The 20,680-nt window shown below is 42.4% G+C and overlaps 1 protein-coding gene across 2 annotated transcripts in view; it reads right to left on the bottom strand.

Moving 5' to 3' along the window:
* Window positions 1–20,251, bottom strand: part of arhgap11a (Rho GTPase activating protein 11A) — a 43,065-nt gene extending 22,814 nt beyond the window's left edge. Inside the window, exons 1-6 of one of the 2 annotated variants that reach the window (XM_078233294.1) lie at window positions 19,835–20,251; window positions 11,331–11,419; window positions 9,752–9,848; window positions 8,374–8,627; window positions 7,428–7,591; window positions 508–654 (exon numbers count right to left, since the gene is read on the bottom strand). In XM_078233294.1, the coding sequence (XP_078089420.1) occupies window positions 508–654; window positions 7,428–7,591; window positions 8,374–8,627; window positions 9,752–9,848; window positions 11,331–11,419; window positions 19,835–19,942 (859 nt within the window). In that variant the 5' untranslated portion in view covers window positions 19,943–20,251. The remainder of the gene's footprint in view (window positions 1–507; window positions 655–7,427; window positions 7,592–8,373; window positions 8,628–9,751; window positions 9,849–11,330; window positions 11,420–19,834) is intronic. The other variant, XM_078233295.1, reaches the window with a different exon arrangement.
* Between the last annotated feature and the right edge of the window lie 429 nt (window positions 20,252–20,680).

Below are 20,680 nucleotides of genomic sequence, written 5' to 3'. Positions count from 1 at the left end.
ACGGTAGCACAGTGGTTAGCACTGCTGCTTCACAGCTCCAGGGACCTGGGTTCGATTCCCGGCTTGGGTCACTGTCTGTGTGGAGTTTGCACATTCTCCTCGTGTCTGCGTGGGTTTCCTCCGGGTGCTCCGGTTTCCTCCCACATTCCAAAGATGTGCGGGTTAGGTTGATTGGCCATGCTTAAATTGCCCCTGAGATGTGTAGGTTAGAGGGAGTAGTGGGTAAAATATATGGGGGTAGAGCCTGGGTGGGATTGTGGTGGGTGCAGACTCGATGGGCCGAATGGCCTCTTTCTGTACTGTAGGGTTTCTATTCTATGAATATTTAAACTCCATGCCACTCTGTCCATTTTTGTGCAGCCTTCATAAATACAGAGCATAAATATATACATGACATATAAAAAATAAAATAACGTGCTCATTTGTTATATCATTGGCAACGTAAGCTGCAGAGTCCAATTATAAAAATACTGTTTAAGTAAATGACTTCAAAAACAGAATTCTAACCTCCAACACTACGCCGCCTTCGTCTCTTGCACTCCCCCATTGTTGAGCCATCGCCATCTTCTGAATTTTCTAACGAAGGTGTGCCAGATTCCACACAAACACCAATCATGGCTGGAATCTTATCCGAGACAAATTCTGGGACATGACCTTAAATCAATGGAATGATTATTAATAATTTACTGAAACCTAAATTATTAGCTAGTACAAAAATGCATTATAGATGGTGGCATTGCGTGCCCACCTCAGAGTTAAATTTCAACATAAAATGAATACACGAAGCTGTCCCAATTAGACTGCCACATTTAAAGCTACATTGAGTTATTGCTGACAGAATTGTTATGCGTTGGCATGTAAAAGGTCCTCGTATTTCAAAATAACTTCATTCTGTGAAGCACTTTCAAATATTTCAATAAGTTATGAGCTTCATAAGAGCAAGTTCCCACAAACAGCAATTAAATAACGAGCAGTTGATTTAGTGATGTTCATGGGATCTTTTACATCCACCTGAGAGTGTATTTTGAGGCCTTATTTAACCTCGCTACTAATATCATTAATTCTTATTTTCCAAAAGAGCATGTTTGTGATGAAACTAGGGTATAATCAAATTACTGATCTAGTTTTTAGCAGCACTACTGGTCTGCAACAGATGTCCATGTGGGGAAACAATGGTTAGCTAAGAAATGGACACTGACAATTAAAGCTCTGATGAAAAGTCATTCAGATTCAAAGCGTTAGCACTGTTCTCTCTCCACAGATACTGTCAGACCTGCTGAGATTTTCCAGTATTTTCTATTTTGTGACTAGCAATTTAATGTTTGCTCTTGGTTTTAAGGAGACTAATTTTACAAAAATGTTTTAGGGTTTGGAAAATGTTAACTGGGCAATTCGATTAGACAGGGAAATTAATGAGGAAGAAAAATAGGTTGCCTTTGAAAATATAGGTTGCCTTTGAAGAAAGTCATCTGAGATTAGGGTTGAAAAAAGACAAAAAATAATTTTACAGATTGAAGGGAGAGAATATTCTTTTGCACAAAGGGAAACAAAACCATTTATCAAGGCAGCTAACAGATTAATGGATAAGGAAGTTGACAATGACGATCGTAATTACAAACTTTTGTTTACAGTTACATAGGGAGGTAGAGGACCCTTATAGAGACTGCAGTGGGCCACTGAAAAGATACCTCAGAGATTCAAATGGACTCTCAAGGTATGGCAGCAATGCTAAATGATTCATTTGCAACAGTTTTCACTCCTCTGTATAGCACTCAATTTTCAGCTATGTAAAATGGATTGCGCTGCAGGTCCAGGTGACGTCTATCCAAGATATAACCTGTGCTTTCTGAGCTCCTTTCCCGAATCCGTGGCAGCTCATCAATATCTGGGGCTGCAGTTAGATTGGAAGAATGCTCATGATTTTCAAAATGGGTGACAAGTCAGACGCAGGAATAATAGGCCAGTGAGCCCGATGTCAGTTATAGGCAAGATGCTTGAACAGAAAATACGAGATATTGGGGGCGAGTCTCCCAAAAGCAGCGCAGCGGGCCGGGAGACATCAGTGGAGACCGTTTAGTCGGATTTCTGGCGTCATCAGCACCGCACCAGAAATCGGTGCTGCACTGTATAATTTATGCGAATCACGATTATCATCCTATTAGCGGGTCTGGGGCTGAAATCCCCGGACCCGCAAGTCTCTCCCCCCTGCCAGCCTCTCCCTCCCAGCCCGAGTGTTTCGCTCCAGTGGTGTTTACAATAGCTGCCCACTTGCGGGTAGCTAGCCCAACCCCGCTGGAGTGAAGGGTGGCCATCAAGGCCCCCCAGGAGGTCAGGGGTTAAGGGAGATGCCCGCTGGGCATTGTCAGCCTGGCAGTGTCAATCTGGGCCCCTGGCACTGTCCACCAGGCATCAGGTAATGCCAAAGGGGCTGGGGGAAATCGAAGCGGGCTGAGGGGCAGCAATCGGGAGGCTGGCAGTGCGGGGCCACTGCGCATGCGCCGATCTCGGAAATTACGCAATTACAAAATTACGCAAATTCAACACTTAGCATCTTTTTGGGAGAATCGCCCCTGTTGTTTATGAGAAGACTTTTAAATGATCCACAAATCTTCTAGAAAAATAAATTTTTTCTCTGTCGGAATTTTTTTTAAATCTAGGTAAATTCATTTATAAATGGGAAATTTGCCACAGATCATAAAATGAAGCTAGTATCACCGTGCCAGTTTTAGGCCAATTTGCCATGGTCTGAACTATTAAAGAAATAACCTTGGAATTCTTTGGAAAATTCTTCTCAAATAGCTTACGATTAGACCTGAAGTTGCAAGGCTCGAGCTGAGATTGATTGTACTGTCAAAGATAACTTAAAAGGTTTCCATTAAAAATGTGTGATGCTGAATTTAGTTTCTTCCCCCAATTTGAGTTAAACCCTGTTCAATCATTCATGTGGTTATAATTTGCACAGAGAACTGACTTACCGAAGCTCTGTGCCCTTCAACTGGCAAAACTGTTGACAGGCTAAATGGTCTTCTGTGCTGTAACTATTCTATGATTCTATAAACTGAGTAATGAATTGATAGGTGATAGTCAGCATGGTTTTGTGGCAGGTAGGTCGTGCCTTACTAACCTTATTGAGTTTTTTGAGAAAGTGACCAAGGAGGTGGATGGGGGCAAGGCAGTGGACGTGGTATATATGGATTTTAGTAAGGCGTTTGATAAGGTTCACCATGGTAGGCTTCTGCAGAAAATGCAGATGTATGGGATTGGGGGTGATCTAGGAAATTGGATCAGGAATTGGCTAGCGGATAGGAAACAGAGGGTGGTGGTTGATAGTAAATATTCATCATGGAGTGCGGTTACAAGTGGTGTACCTCAGGGATCTGTTTTGGGGCCACTGCTGTTTGTAATATTTATTAATGATCTGGATGAGGGTATAGTTGGGTGGATTAGCAAATTTGCTGATGACACCAAAGTCGGTGGTGTGGTAGACAGTGAGGAAGGGTGTCGTAGTTTGCAGGAAGACTTAGACAGGTTGCAAAGTTGGGCCGAGAGGTGGCGGATGGAGTTTAATGCGGAGAAGTGTGAGGTAATTCACTTTGGTAGGAATAACAGATGTGTTGAGTATAGGGCTAACGGGAGGACTTTGAATAGTGTGGAGGAGCAGAGGGATCTAGGTGTATGTGTGCATAGATCCCTGAAAGTTGGGAATCAAGTAGATAAGGTTGTTAAGAAGGCATATGGTGTCTTGGCGTTTATTGGTAGGGGGATTGAATTTAGGAGTCGTAGCGTTATGTTGCAACTGTACACAACTCTGGTGCGGCCGCACTTGGAGTACTGTGTGCAGTTCTGGTCCCCACATTACAGGAAGGATGTGGAGGCTTTGGAGAGGGTGCAGAGGAGGTTTACCAGGATGTTGCCTGGTATGGAGGGGAGATCCTATGAGGAGAGGCTGAGGGATTTGGGATTGTTTTCGCTGGAAAGGCGGCGGCTAAGAGGGGATCTTATTGAAACATATAAGATGATTAGAGGTTTAGATAGGGTGGATAGTGATAGCCTTTTTCCTCTGATGGAGAAATCCAGCACGAGGGGGCATGGCTTTAAATTGAGGGGGGGTAGTTATAGAACCGATGTCAGGGGTAGGTTCTTTACCCAGAGGGTGGTGAGGGATTGGAATGCCCTGCCAGCATCAGTTGTAAATGCGCCTAGTTTGGGGGCGTTTAAGAGATCCGTAGATAGGTTCATGGACGAAAAGAAATTGGTTTAGGTTGGAGGGTCACAGTTTTTTTTTTTAACTGGTCGGTGCAACATCGTGGGCCGAAGGGCCTGTTCTGCGCTGTAATGTTCTATGTTCTATGTTCTAAACAGGAGCCCATAACCACAACTTCACTTCAAACATAAAATGCACGAAAAGATTACAGATTAATTACAGCATAGAAAAGTTATTTATCAAAAGTAAAATGGAATTCAGATGCAATATTCAACTTTCAATCATCAAAATCTCATACGATGTCGTGTTTTGACACCCACTAGTCGGACTCATAAGTAGATTAAGTACTTGCTCCAAATTTCTGACACAAAAAAATTTCTTGTAATCCATAAATTTACATCCTCTCTCCCCCAAACTTCAATGGTCAATTTCATGCTAAAAACAACACTAATTTACCTTCCCAAGTTTGAGGCATAGATCCTAGATTCCAAACAGCCAACTCATATATCTGAAATTTTTGAAGTCATAGACCCTAGTCTTACCTTTGACAAGTTGCTTTCCCCTTAGTAACAGCAGCCCTCCCACCACTGAAGTAGTTTCAACCAAAGAATGGACTGAGGGTTAAAAGTCCTGTCTATCCTGAAAAACGTTACTCAGTATTCCAAATCAAGGCTCCCAGGGTTGAACTTTTGCCTGTGGGTGCTGACGCCACTGTTGTAAAGCAATGAGGATCAGGGACCCGTACACGGCAGTGTCAGGACCCACAAGGGGATTTTTGAGGAAGCAACCAATTACATGGTTATTGCCAGGAGATGTCTCCATCCATCAGCCAGGCTTTGACTGCTGCCAGGTACTCACTGGTCAACTGGAAAATTCCAGTCAACTTCAGAACACCGGGCTTAATGAGCTACGTGTCAAAATGAGCTGGAAGGAGGAACATGCTGGCAAACTGGTATGCAGCTCCCCTAAGTCAATTTTCTGCCCCCCATTTCCTCCGGCGCGCCCCAACATGGTTCAAAATTTCTGCCCATTAGTTCCACCAACTTAGAGACTTAAAATTTGCAAATATATTTAACTGCCTTATTTATTAACTCAAGAACAATACATTTTAAATTAAGTAGACCAGATATGTAGATAGAATATAATGAATACGAGTAAATTGACAGATTTAGAAACACATCCTTATACAGAGCAATAAGTACAATAAAGCCAAAATATTGCAATTCAAAATGCAGTTCAATGCCATAATCGTCAAGTAGAGAAATAAATTTCAACAAAAAAATTGGTCTTACATTCAACATTATTTTCTACTTTTTTAAACGGAAGTATAACATATTTAAGAAATCTTGCAGTACTAAACAGGAATTTTAAAATGCAGTCAGAAACATAAAGCTTCTAAGTAGGTTAAACTAATGCTGAAGGATCAACTTTGAAAGGGAGAGATATACACAGTGGTTAGCACTGCTGCCTCACAGCACCAGGGACGTGGGTTCGATTCCCGGCTTGGGTTATGTTTGTGCGGAGTTTGCACGTTCTCCCTGTGTCTCTCCTCCGGGTGCTCTGGCTTTCTCCCACAGTCCGAAAGACGTGCTGGTTAGGTGCATTGACCATACTAAATTCTCCCTCATTGTACACAAGAACATAAGAACGAGGAGCAGGAGTAGGCCATTTGGCTCCTCGAGCCTACTCCGCCATTCAATAAGATCATGGCTGATCTTTTTGTGAACTCAGCTCCACTGACCTACCCAATCACCATAACCCTTAATTCCTTTACTGTTCAAAAATCTATCAATCTTTGTCTTAAAAACATTCAATGAGGCAGCCTCAACTGCTTCACTGGGCAGGGAATTCCACAGATTCACAACTCTGAGTGAAGAAGTTCCTCCTCAACTCAGTACCCGAACAGATGCTCAAGTGTGGTGACAAGGGGATTTGCAAAGTAACTTCATTGCAGTGTTAATATAAGCCTAGTTGTGACACTAATAAATAAAGTTGTGACACTAATAAATGGGATTTCCCAATCTAGAAGCCATGAAACGTTCAGAAAATAGCTGACAACAGGATTCGTAAGGTTCTTGGTAGGTAGTTGCAAGCTATTCTTTTAACAAGCTGCACTCTGCATTATTAATCTTTGTAAAAACAATGAGCATTATTGAGGAAAGATGCTTAAATTCTGCCAGTAACTCGGCCAGACCATCTGAAAGGCTGGCACAGCTCCAAAATTTCTTTCTTGCGTGCTAAGAAGTACCTGACCTTTTAAAATTGTGGAACTGGAAGAAGTCTAACAGAGAATTTCAAAATCTGCTTGGGACTGGGGGCGGCATTTTAAATTTATAATAGAATATGATCTGCATGTAAAAGATCATTGACATTGCACTGGTAATTACTTTAATTGAAAAGAATTTCCAGTGTGGAGTACTTTTTTCCTCACAAAACTACAGTACAACTTTGCGCCAATAAGTCACATGCTAGCTCACCAGCAAAGGCATAGAAATCCAAAAGTTGATGAAATATGGTTAACAAGTAACACCAAGTTGAAAAACAAAAGCCACGTGCACAAATGGATTATACAAAATTCGATGCTCGTTAGATCACACAGCAACTGTACCCCAAAAGTTACAACAAAAGGCAAGACAACAAGCGATGGTGAGATTGTGCTTTAAAGTCACCAGTAAGCTAAAGCATTAGCGTTTTTTTTGGTTGATGAATAGAAGTGTAAAAATTTGACCTGACGAGTCTATACGATCAGGTCACACTCAATAAATCCCACAGTGGCTGGCAATAAACACACTGCATCCATTTTCCTCACCCTTAAGATGAATTTTAATAAATGTGATCCCAGGGTCAGAAAATGTGAGGCGCAAAATTAGCATCTTTCACAGTTGAACAGAATTGTCTTAGGCATAACAATAAATAGCAACTTTGTGTCATGGACTGATATGATACCAGCCATTCTGCTGAGTCTTTGACCTCACCTATGTCACTATCGGAGCACACTAAAATAGAAGCAAAACGCTGCAGATGCTGCAACTCTGAAAAAAGCAGCAAGTGCTGAAAATACTAAGCAGCAAACTTGCTTTCTTTATCCACAGATGTTGCCAGACCCGCTGATTATTTTCAGCACTTTGACACCTTTCAACCAGCCAATATAGAATGGTAATGTTCGCAGGAAGAACAAAGGTAGCGAAGAAACATTAAAAAAAACACACAAAACAATACATACCAATGTGTTCAAAATTGTCAATCAGTGTGTGCACAGCTGCAGCTTGAAGCTGGAGCTGCTTCTCGGTCAATGCAGTTATTTTTTCACTTCCTTCACCTGAATGGAACAAATTTGGCGCAATCACTACAGCTAGGTTACTGGCATCCATTTTGTTATCTTCTGATCTGTATAGGGAACAAAACGTTCACCAAATAGACTTTAAACAATCTTTGGAACCATCTTCACATTTCTCTAACCCATCTTCCCTTTTCCATTGTGTTTCTGGCCTGTCTTTAAAAGGGTTTACACAGGCGTATTCCCCCACTAGTGCAGTGCAGAAGGAAGCTATTTGGCCCATCGAGTTTGGGCAGCACAGTGGCACAGTGGTTAGTATTGCTGCCTCACAGCGCCAGGGGCCCGGGTTCGATTCCCGGCTCGGGTCACTGTCTGTGCAGAGTTTGCACGTTCTCCCTGTGTCTGCATGCGTTTCCTCCGGTTTCCTCCCACAGTCCAAAAATGTGCAAGTTAAGTGAATTGGCCATGCTAAATTCTCCCTCAGTGTACCCAAACAGGCACCGGAGTGTGATGACAAGGGGATTTTCACAGTAACTTCATTGCAGTGTTAATGTAAGCCTACTTGTGACTAATAACTAAACTTTTAACTTTACTTTGCACCGACTCTCTGAAAGAGTATCTTACACAGACCCTCTCCCCCTGCCCTATCTCCATAACCCCACAAATTTACCATGGTTAATCCATCTAACCTGCACATCTTGGAACACTAAGGGCAATTTAACAGTTTGAAAATATGATGGAGTCAGGAGATAAAAAAGGTAGCTAACAGACTGGACAAAATGTAGAGAAAAACATTTTCGCAGTAAATTAATTCACACTAAAATGTACCTCAATTCTTTATACATTGGCAGCTATCTTGATTCATATATACTACATAGTATTTCTATCATACCTGAGGGACACATTTTTAAGGAAATTCAGGAAGTAGCGCAGTGTATCTATGGTTTTCTCAGGCAATAAACAGGATAGAAGAATTGTAGCAGTAATGCTCTCATCATTTTGTAGTTGCTGTGCCTTGAAGAAAGCTTCGTGTAATTCTGTTGGAAAGATTGGTTCAGGTAGCTCTCTGAAAAACTGTTTCACCAGCCCTGCCACATCACAAGGGGGCGCCATTGTAATACATTTTTCACCTTGGTCCACTTTGGCCTGGTTCGAAAAACAAACAAAACACACATATTATTATAATATGGAAAAGGAGGAAGGCAATTCGATGGTATCACATGTCCAACCCCCTCCCTACCGTTTTTGTATCAAAATTATTTTGAAGTACAAGCACACTAGTTACCATGGGGGGGTTTTAAAATAATTACGGAACATTTTTCTTAACAACCAATTTCCTTTAGCCCGAACGCTCAAGAAAACATTCAGTGAGAAAACAAAGTGCACGGCTTTTATTTCACAAAAGCACCATTTCCTTCATTACCAAACAGCTGAGTATCAGTATGACAAGTGAGGGAAATGTTACAGAAATAAAAAGGAACATTGTATGTGCATTTTAAAGCTTCTACACTCAGAAATACACTTTGCTACAAATTGCATTTATACTCTGCCTTTAACGTAAAACGCTGCTCCTCAGCATTCCAACAAAAATTTGATATCATGGGTGCAATTTTGGGATAATTTTACCCAAAGTTGTGACACAACTTTTCACTCAACTGATGAAGGAGCAACACTCCGAAAGCTTGTGCTACCAAATAAGCCTGTTGGACTTTAACCTGATATTGTGAGACTTCTTACTGTGCCCACCCACTTTCACAGGCTCTGGTCCAAACCAACCCCCGCCCGCCCCAAGATCATTTTGAAAACCAGGAGTGATTTGAGTCGGCGTAATAGCCCAGAGAAGATCATGCTCGGGATTTTCGTTGGTGCAAGTCACGTTTTTGGCCTCTCTGGTGTGCGAGAGTCAGGCTTTCATCTGCATCCTATTAACGGGATGCAAATGAGGTTCACGCCGGCCGCTGAGGGTTTTCAGACCCACCATGACAGCCACCAGCAGGAGATCCTGCTGCAAATTCAAGTCAGCATGAAACCGATTTCTGAACCACATACCACATTCTCTTATTCTGTCTGTCATCGAACACGCCGGCAAGGGCTTGGGAGAATTCAATCCAGTTTTTGGAATATCAAGATTCCACAATAACAGAGGTGAAAACAACCACTTCTGTGCCCATGAAGGACTGGGAAAATTAGAACTATTCCCATTTCAGTGTAATTCAGGTGCAAAGTTAACATTTGATCGCAAAGCAGTATTTTTCTTTGATCTTTGTTACCTTCAAAGCTTTAAGGCGAATCACAGATCCTGATTTTCTGAAGAGTCCCTCTGTGTGAACGTGCTTTTCTAAATAGCCACAGGCATCAACTAAAAACCTGCAAAGTCAGATCATGACTGATCAGCACAAAACCATAACTGTTAAGATTCACTACATTTGATATTTCTTTAATATCTTAGAGAGTTTTGAGTTATAAACTTTTCAGTTAACACAAAAACTGCATTATAGACGGAATTCTACCGACACGTCTGCCCGAGGTTCGTACGATCTTGCCTGAGGCCAACGGAGAGTGCTGTCCTCTGAGCCGAGCCTGCCCCCGGAATCAGGGTGGGCATGCTGGTAAAATTCCAGCCTATATTTAAATAAACTTCAGACGGTTGAAATGGCATAAGAATAATTTTCACTAAAATGCTCCCATTTCATATATTTTTTTTAAAAAGAGATAAAATGGGCTATCAAACGCACTGTGGAATCTTTGAATTGTGGAGCAAGATTTCAATTGTGGCTCAAAACCTCAATGTTGTGATGACTTCCGGGTCCCAACCCCGCGTAATGCGGAAAGGCGGATGAACAGCAATTTTGCTATGCAAATGTGTTTAAGTGCTTAGGAATCGTGTTCGCTACTGACCCCACCCTCTCCAACAATCCAAAACCTGAGCCCTGGTGGCATGTTATACGCAATTTATTGGAACTACATTCAAATAGTCAATGGGCCAAAGCACCCAAAGCTGATATTCTGAAACAAAGTCCATTGGTATAATGTAAATAGTTACCTATTAAGTTTATCCAAAGATATTTTAACTTAGTAACCAAACAAAATGCATTTAAACAAATAGTCTTAATACCATCACATTGGCCTCTGACAAAGAGTCATCCAAACTCAAAACGTTTGCTCTGTTCTCTCTCCACAAATGCTTTCAGACCTGCTGAGATTTTCCAGCATTCTTTCTGTTTCAGATTCCAGCATCTGCAGTAATTTGGTTTTATCTTAGTCTTCACATCATGTGAAGCCAAGAAATTGGCCTCTCTGCACTGCAATAATTGATGATGCAAGTTATACATCGTTACCCATTGCATCAATCACCTATCCTTTTTTCTGGATTGCCAAAATTAAAGCTAATAATTTATGCAGTGTCATAAAGTACCGGCACAACTATCATTTGGCCATTTTAGTTTCTCCAAAAATGGCATATTTTGCAAACAACAATAATTGTGTTAATATTGTCTACACCTGCACCGTTAAAAGGATTTGAATTATACCAGTGAGATAAAGTGGGAATAGGATTAAAAATTATTTGAATTACCAGGTCATTTGAATTAAATGATTAAATTATGAATAGATCAAGGTCTAAAACATAGGAAAATACAATTCACTTTCTAAAAGTATTCTACTTTAATCATCAAACAAAATTGCATTTAAACAACAGTCCCAATACTTTTCCAATAAAAAAAATCAAGAATGGGAACTTCTTTATTTATAAACATTTTAAAATTAAAAACAAGATCACTAACTAAACATTTAATAACCTCAACCATTTGACCAGGAAAAAAAATCAATTCAACCTCTTTTGCTACTCACTGTGGAACAGTGGCATGTTCAAGGACAGTGCATTGTGGCAGAGCATGCAGAGGGGTTCCAAACACTTCATTGTATGCTATCTTCTTGTCCTAAAAACAATTGTAAAAAGAGTGCACAATTGCATCGAATTAGATATTACCCATGTTACCAAAATAACCCAGAGAAAATTAAAGAGTAATTTTTAATAGAGATACAACCTATGAAATTACATATCGGGTTAAATTCCAGAAAAATCCTGCCATTCGCTCGACTTGATTAAATCTTAGCTTTGCCAAAATTTTCTGAACCTGAGCAAGAATCCCTGTGAAAATTCAACTCACAGGGAGGTGAAGTCTCCTCAGCAGTTTGACTCAAAGACTGAAACATGCTTATCATAGCTGGACTTTGCAATTAAAGATTAATGACATCAAGTTCAAAAATAGGTATTCCTCTTGAAATCTGATTACTAACAAACCAAAATTCTTTCAAAGCAAAATCATTTATTTTCCTTAGTTTTCTTCTCGTGCAATATTAATTGTTGCTCCCCTTGAGATTTCATACACTTGGTTTCTACCCTGAATTGTGCAAAATGAAAAGCTTCGACAGCACGTCTCAATACTAAAATTCTGTACGATCAAACAATTATTTGTGTACCTTCTCATAAAATAGACATGCTGTATCATTCAAATTCCTTTCTGCTTGAGAGTTCTTCCCATCAAATGCATAACGTCACATTTTCCAACATTATATTCCATGTGATTCCACTGCCTTACCACTGCCCTCAGTCGAGATTATGTACATAAGTTCCTGGATATGAATGTACAACCTTACTCAGAGACAGGAGCATTAATACTGAGCCAGGACTGACTCTCAATGGCCCTTCATGACAACAAAATAAGTATCCCTATATGTACCCTCGTTGGTAATATAGAAAAATGAGATCCGCCTTCACAGGAAAAAATAATCATAATACCGATTCATTTATACAATAAAATTATCTTGCATCTGATTTACATGTTCTGGGCTATGATAAAGGAATAATTTGATTAGGGATAGTCAACACGGTTTTGTGAAGGGTACGTCGTGCCTCACAAACCTTATTGAGTTCTTTGAGAAGGTGACCAAAGAGGTCGATGAGGGTAAAGCAGTTGATGTGGTGTATATGGATTTCAGTAAAGCATTTGATAAGGTTCCCCACGGTAAGCTATTGCAGAAGATACGGAGGCATGGGATTGAGGGTGATTTAATGGTTTGGATCAGGAATTGGCTAGCTGTAAGAAGACAGAGGGTGGTGGCTGATGGGAAATGTTCATCCTGGAGTTCAGTTACTAGTGGTGTACCGCAAGGATCTGTTTTGGGGCCACTGCTGTTTGTCATTTTTATAAATGACCTGGATGAGGGCGTAGAAGGATGGGTTAGTAAATTTGCGGATGACACTAAAGTCGGTGGAGTTGTGGACAGTGCGGAAGGTTGTTGCAGGTTACAGAGGGACATAGATAAGCTGCAGTGCTGGGCTGAGAGGTGGCAAATGGAGTTCAATGCGGAAAGGTGTGAGGCGATTCACTTTGGAGGGAGTAACAGGATTACAGAGTACTGGGCTAATGGTAAGATACTTGGTAGTGTGGATGAACAGAGAGATCTCGGTGTCCATGTGCATAGATCCCTGAAAGTTGGCACCGAGGTTGATAGGGTTGCTAAGAAGGCGTACGGAGTGTTAGCTTTTATTGGTAGAGGGATTGAGTTTCGGAGCCAGGAGGTCATGTTGCAGCTGTACAAAACTCTGGTGCGGCCGCACTTGGAGTATTGCGGTTCTGGTCACCGCATTATAGGAAGGATGTGGATGCATTGGAAAGGGTGCAGAGGAGATTTACCAGGATGTTGCCTGGTATGGTGGGAAGGTCTTATGAGGAAAGGCTGAGGGACTTGAGGTTGTTTTCGTTAGAGAGAAGAAGGTTAAGAGGTGACTTAATAGAGGCATACAAGATGATCAGAGGATTAGATACGGTGGATAGTGAGAGCCTTTTTCCTCGGATGGTGATAGCTAGCACGAGGGGACATAGCTTTAAATTGAGGGGGTGATAGATATAGGACAGATGCCAGGGGTAGGTTCTTCACTCAGAGAGTAGTAAGGGTGCGGAATGCCCTGCCTGCAGCAGTAGTGGACTCGCCAACACTAAGGGCATTTAAATGGTCATTGGATAAACATATGAATGATATTGGAATAGTGTAGGTTAGATGGGCTTTAGATTGGTTTCACTGGTCGGTGCAACATCGAGGGCTGAAGGGCCTGTACTGCGCTGTAATGTTCTATGTTCTATATACAAGAGGGAATTGCATTTTCCAAAGTATGAAGACATGAAACTAAACCTGTGCCACTTGAGGAAATGGGGTTCCTTAAATTAGATATAGTTTGTAGAATGGTTTAAATTATAATTATATTGTGAACAATGTTAGGTTGCCCTGGCAGGATCTCTCCTTACAGATGCTGCCAGACCTGCTGAGATTTTCCAGTGTTTTCTCTTGTAGTTTCAGATTCCAGCATCCGCAGTAATTTGCTTTTATCCAGTGTTAGATTGCCCTTCAGGCCCATGATGTGATTTAATGCATATTCATATTCCTTCTATCCCAGCCGCCACACTGTTGTACATGTAAGCAACTGAGCCTGCACTCACTTTTATTACCCATTTTTGAGCTCATACTGCCATATAACGAATATGCACCAAACATTGAACTTTGAAAACAAACTCAAAGAGCTATCTGATATGTGACGGAGTAGGAACTGCTGGCTGAGTCTACAGTAGTTCATTGACTTCATGCTGTGACCCAAACACCAGTGGTCAGAGTCAGCATTAAGGCTGTGAATTCAAATATCCTAGACCACGTCCAATTTGAAATCAAAGCAAAGTTCAATCAAATCTTAACAGAAAATAATCATTCAACCTCCTAAATTCAGTTGGCATCTACTTGGATTAGTTGAACAATCACAGATAATAATAATAACCACATTTAGCAAGCATGGAAACAAATGAACGGGATTTTATATAACAGCGAATGATAGGAGCTTCAGTTAAATTGGGTAAGTAAAATTTGGAATTCCTTGCAAAACGGCTTAGAGATACAAAGAACAAAGAAAATTACAGCACAGGAATAGAACCTTCGGCCCTCCAAGCCTGCACCGACCATGCTGGCCGACTGAACTAAAACCCCCTACCCTTCCGGGGACCATATCCCTCTATTCCCATCCTATTCATGTATTTGTCAAGATGCCCCTTAAAAGTCACTACCGTATCTGCTTCCACTACCTCCGCCGGCAACGAGTTCCAGGCACTCACTACTCTCTGTGTAAAAAATCTGCCTCGTACATCTCCTTTAAACTTTGCCCCTTGCACCTTAAACCTGTGCCCCCTGGTAATTGACTCTTCCACCCTGGGAAAAAGCTTCTGACTATCCACTCTGTCCGTGCCTCTCAGACATGGTATTCAGTCTTATGTCCTGAATTTACATTAAACCAAGGTAAATATTAATATTTCAATCCAGTTCTTTGCTTTCCCCTTGTCCAATATCAACACTATAGCTCACTGTAAAGAAATCTTGTTTGAAAACCATATGAACCCCATCCCAAGTTGCCCTTGAGAAGGTGGTGGTGAGCTGCCTCCTTGAATCGCTGCAGTCCACGTGCTGTGGGTTGACCCACAATGTTGTTAGGGAGGGAATTCCAGGATTATGACTCAACGACAGCGAAGGAACTGCAATATATTTCCTATAATGCTATCCAAACAAACAAAATTCAACCGCTAACCATTATCAAGTTGGTTCTTTATTTATTCGATTCAGTAATTTATTAATTCTATAAGTGTTTGATGCTTTCACATCTGTAATCACAAAGCAACTCATAAGATGTTCCATTCTATCCATTTCCCTGCCTGCCATGGGAATCTGGACAATAAGCAAAGATCTGTGGAAGAAAACAGGCCTTTGAACTTTAGATGCTAAGATGTGTGTTTAAGGTTCCACATACAAACCAGACCATTAAACAAACGAAGAGGTGTTTGAAATTGAGAGCGAGAAAAAATTTTAAAAGTGACATTGAGAAAAGAAAATGTCAATATTACGGCCACTTGATCAGAGCTAAAGAACAAGAGATCTCTTCAAGTCCAATGTAAACATTGTCACTTACTAACCCCCCCAGTCTAATGTAAACATTATCAGTCACTAACCCCCCCAGTCTAATGTAAACATTATCGGTCACTAACCCCCCAGACTAATGTAAACATTATCAGTCACTAACCCCCCAGTCTATTGTAAATATTGTCACTCACTAACCCCCCAGACTAATGTGAAAATTATCAGTCACTAACCCCCCCCACTCTAATGTAAACATTGTCACTCACTAACCCCCCTCCACTCTAATGTAAACATTGTCACTCACTAACCCCCCCAGTCTAATGTAAATATTGTCACTCACTAACCCCCCAGTCTAATGTAAACATATCAGTCACTAACCCCCCCAGACTAATGTAAAGATTATCAGTCACTAACCCCCCCAGACTAATGTAAAGATTATCAGTCACTAACCCCCCCCAGACTAATGTAAAGATTATCAGTCACGAACCCCCCCAGACTAATGTAAAGATTATCAGTCACTAACCCCCCCCCAGTCTAATGTAAACATGATCAGTCACTAACCCCCCCAGTCTAATGTAAACATTGTCACTAACCCCCTCCCCGCCAGTCTAATGTAAACATTCTCACTCACTAACCCTCCCCACTCTAATGTAAACATTGTCACTAACTCCCCCCCAGTCTAATGTAAACATTGTCACTCACTAACCCCCCAGTCTAATGTAAATATTGTCACCCACTAACCCCCCAGTCTAATGTAAACATATCAGTCACTAACCCCCCCAGTCTAATGTAAAGATTATCAGTCACTAACCCCCCCCAGCCTAATGTAAACATGATCAGTCACTAACCCCCCCAGTCTAATGTAAACATTGTCACTAAACCCCTCCCCGCCAGTCTAATGTAAACATTCTCACTCACTAACCCTCCCCACTCTAATGTAAACATTGTCACTAACTCCCCCCAGTCTAATGTAAACATTGTCACTCACTAACCCCCCAGTCTAATGTAAATATTGTCACCCACTAACCCCCCAGTCTAATGTAAACATATCAGTCACTAACCCCCCCAGTCTAATGTAAACATTATCAGTCACTAACCACCCCCAGTCGAATGTAAACATTATCAGTCACTAACCCCCCCAGTCTAGTGTAAACATTATCAGTCACTAACCCCCCCAGTCTAATGTAAACATATCAGTCACTAACCCCCCCAGTCTAATGTAAACATTATCAGTCACTGACCCCCCAGTCTAATGTAAACATTATCAGTCACTAACCCCCCCAGTCTAATGTAAACATTATCAGTCACTGACCCCCCAGTCTAATGTAAACATTATCAGTCACTAACCCCCCCAGTCTAATGTAAACATATCAGTCACAAACCCCCCAGACTAATGTAAACAATATCAGTCACTGACCCCCCCAGACTAATGTAAACAATATCAGTCACTGACCCCCCCCAGACTAATGTAAAGATTATCAGTCACTAACCCCCCCAGACTAATGTAAACAATATCAGTCACTGACCCCCCCAGACTAATGTAAACAATATCAGTCACTGACCCCCCCAGACTAATGTAAACAATATCAGTCACTGACCCCCCCAGACTAATGTAAAGATTATCAGTCACTAACCCCCCCCAGACTAATGTAAACAATATCAGTCACTGACCCCCCCAGACTAATGTGAAGATTATCAGTCACTAACCCCCCCAGACTAATGTAAAGATTATCAGTCACTAACCCCCCAGACTAATGTAAACATGATCAGTCACTAACCCCCCCAGTCTAATGTAAACATTGTCACTAACCCCCTCCCCGCCAGTCTAATGTAAACATTCTCACTCACTAACCCTCCCCACTCCAATGTAAACATTGTCACTAACTCCCCCCAGTCTAATGTAAACATTGTCACTCACTAACCCCCCAGTCTAATGTAAATATTGTCACCCACTAACCCCCCAGTCTAATGTAAACATATCAGTCACTAACCCCCCCAGTCTAATGTAAACATTATCAGTCACTAACCCCCCCAGTCTAATGTAAACATATCAGTCACTAACCCCCCCAGTCTAATGTAAACATTATCAGTCACTGACCCCCCAGTCTAATGTAAACATTATCAGTCACTAACCCCCCCAGTCTAATGTAAACATTATCAGTCACTGACCCCCCAGTCTAATGTAAACATTATCAGTCACTAACCCCCCCAGTCTAATGTAAACATATCAGTCACAAACCCCCCAGACTAATGTAAACAATATCAGTCACTGACCCCCCCAGACTAATGTAAACAATATCAGTCACTGACCCCCCCCAGACTAATGTAAAGATTATCAGTCACTAACCCCCCCAGACTAATGTAAACAATATCAGTCACTGACCCCCCCAGACTAATGTAAACAATATCAGTCACTGACCCCCCCAGACTAATGTAAACAATATCAGTCACTGACCCCCCCAGACTAATGTAAAGATTATCAGTCACTAACCCCCCCCAGACTAATGTAAACAATATCAGTCACTGACCCCCCCAGACTAATGTGAAGATTATCAGTCACTAACCCCCCCAGACTAATGTAAAGATTATCAGTCACTAACCCCCCAGACTAATGTAAACATGATCAGTCACTAACCCCCCCAGTCTAATGTAAACATTGTCACTAACCCCCTCCCCGCCAGTCTAATGTAAACATTCTCACTCACTAACCCTCCCCACTCCAATGTAAACATTGTCACTAACTCCCCCCAGTCTAATGTAAACATTGTCACTCACTAACCCCCCAGTCTAATGTAAATATTGTCACCCACTAACCCCCCAGTCTAATGTAAACATATCAGTCACTAACCCCCCCAGTCTAATGTAAACATTATCAGTCACTAACCCCCCCAGTCTAGTGTAAACATTATCAGTCACTAACCCCCCCAGTCTAATGTAAACATATCAGTCACTAACCCCCCCAGTCTAATGTAAACATTATCAGTCACTAACCCCCCCAGTCTAATGTAAACATTATCAGTCACTGACCCCCCAGTCTAATGTAAACATTATCAGTCACTGACCCCCCAGTCTAATGTAAACATTATCAGTCACTAACCCCCCCCAGTCTAATGTAAACATATCAGTCACTAACCCCCCCAGTCTAATGTAAACATTATCAGTCACTAACCCCCCCAGTCTAATGTAAACATTATCAGTCACTAACCCCCCAGACTAATGTAAATAATATCAGTCACTGACCCCCCCAGACTAATGTAAACAATATCAGTCACTGACCCCCCCAGACTAATGTAAAGATTATCAGTCACTAACCCCCCCCAGACTAATGTAAACAATATCAGTCACTGACCCCCCCAGACTAATGTAAACAATATCAGTCACTGACCCCCCCAGACTAATGTAAAGATTATCAGTCACTGACCCCCCCGTCTAATGTAAACATTATCAGTCACTAACCCCCCCAGTCTAATGTAAACATTATCAGTCACTGACCCCTCAGTCTAATGTAAACATATCAGTCACTAACCCCCCAGTCTAATGTAAACATTATCAGTCACTAACCCCCCCAGTCTAATGTAAACATTATCAGTCACTGACCCCTCAGTCTAATGTAAACATATCAGTCACTAACCCCCCAGTCTAATGTAAACATTATCAGTCACTGACCCCCCAGTCTAATGTAAACATTATCAGTCACTGACCCCCCAGTCTAATGTAAACATTATCAGTCACTAACCCCCCCAGTCTAATGTAAACATTATCAGTCACTGACCCCCCAGTCTAATGTAAACATTATCAGTCACTGACCCCCCAGTCTAATGTAAAGATTATCAGTCACTAACCCCCCAGTCTAATGTAAACATTATCAGTCACTGACCCCCCAGTCTAATGTAAACATTATCAGTCACTAACCCCCCCAGTCTAATGTAAACATTATCAGTCACTGACCCCCCAGTCTAATGTAAACATTATCAGTCACTAACCCCCCCAGTCTAATGTAAACATTATCAGTCACTGACCCCCCAGTCTAATGTAAAGATTATCAGTCACTAACCCCCCCAGACTAATGTAAACATTATCAGTCACTAACCTCCCAGACTAATGTAAACAATATCAGTCACTGACCCCCCAGTCTAATGTAAAGATTATCAGTCACTAGCCCCCCCAGACTAATGTAAACAATATCAGTCACTGACCCCCCCAGACTAATGTAAACAATATCAGTCACTGACCCCCCCAGACTAATGTAAACAATATCAGTCACTGACCCCCCCCAGACTAATGTAAAGATTATCAGTCACTAACCCCCCCAGACTAATGTAAAGATTATCAGTCACTAACCCCCCCCCCCCCAGTCTAATGTAAACATGCAGTGACTCCATCCCATCCGCCCCGCTTACCCGGCCCTGAGCGCGGCCATTGATCCGGTTCCAGTTTTTCACTTTGATACCGTAAGCCCGGAGCTGCTGCGCGGCGGCCAGCCTCAGCACATTCCTGTCGCCCTTCATGTCGGCACCACGGGCCTTGCGATTCCTCCCCAGTCCACCTTCCGATCGGCCGCTCTGCTCCCCCGCACCAACCTCCGAGCTGGGGCTCTACACCCTCCCCTCCGCGCTCGGGGCCCTCTCAGTCTTTTGCCCCGCTCCGTTTCGGGCTCTTTCACCCCTTCCAGTTCCGCACTGGAGCCCCTCACCCCCCTTTTTCTCCCCGCTCGGGCCCTCTCTCACCCCCTCTTTCCCAGCTCCGTGTTGGGGCCCTTCACCCTCTTCTTTCTCCGAGCTGGGGCCCCTCACCCCCCTTTTTCTCCGCGCTGGGCCCTGTCTCTCCCCCCCCCCTTTCCCAGCTCTGCGCTGGGGCCTCTGCTCTCCACTCAAACGGTGGCGCTCCTGCGGTGCGCGCTTCTGGTTGGCTCGAGCGGTTTGAAATGCGGGCTGCGCGCGCAGCCTAACGGTCACTGGGAAAAGGGCGGGAAAAGAGGGCCGCTCTGAGACAGATGGTCAACCCAGGACAAAGGGGACAACTGTGCTCAACTTCCATGACTGACTCTCCACCAAAACCCCAATTGACAGCTATTCCCAGGGGAGTAGGCTAAAGTGTTGCCCATTATTTTTTTTAAATAATCAAACCATGGTGGCACAGTGGTTTGCACTGCTGCCTCACAGCGCCAGGGACCCGGGTTCAATTCCCGGCTTGGATCACTGCCTGTGTGGAGTTTGCACATTCTCCCCGTGTCTGTGTGGGTTTCT

This window comes from Mustelus asterias, chromosome 18 (genome assembly GCF_964213995.1).
Source record: "Mustelus asterias chromosome 18, sMusAst1.hap1.1, whole genome shotgun sequence".
In the NCBI taxonomy this organism is placed as follows: Eukaryota; Metazoa; Chordata; class Chondrichthyes; order Carcharhiniformes; family Triakidae; genus Mustelus; species Mustelus asterias.
Note: the sequence above shows the minus strand (reverse complement) of the source record. Positions and strands in the feature narration are given on the sequence as shown.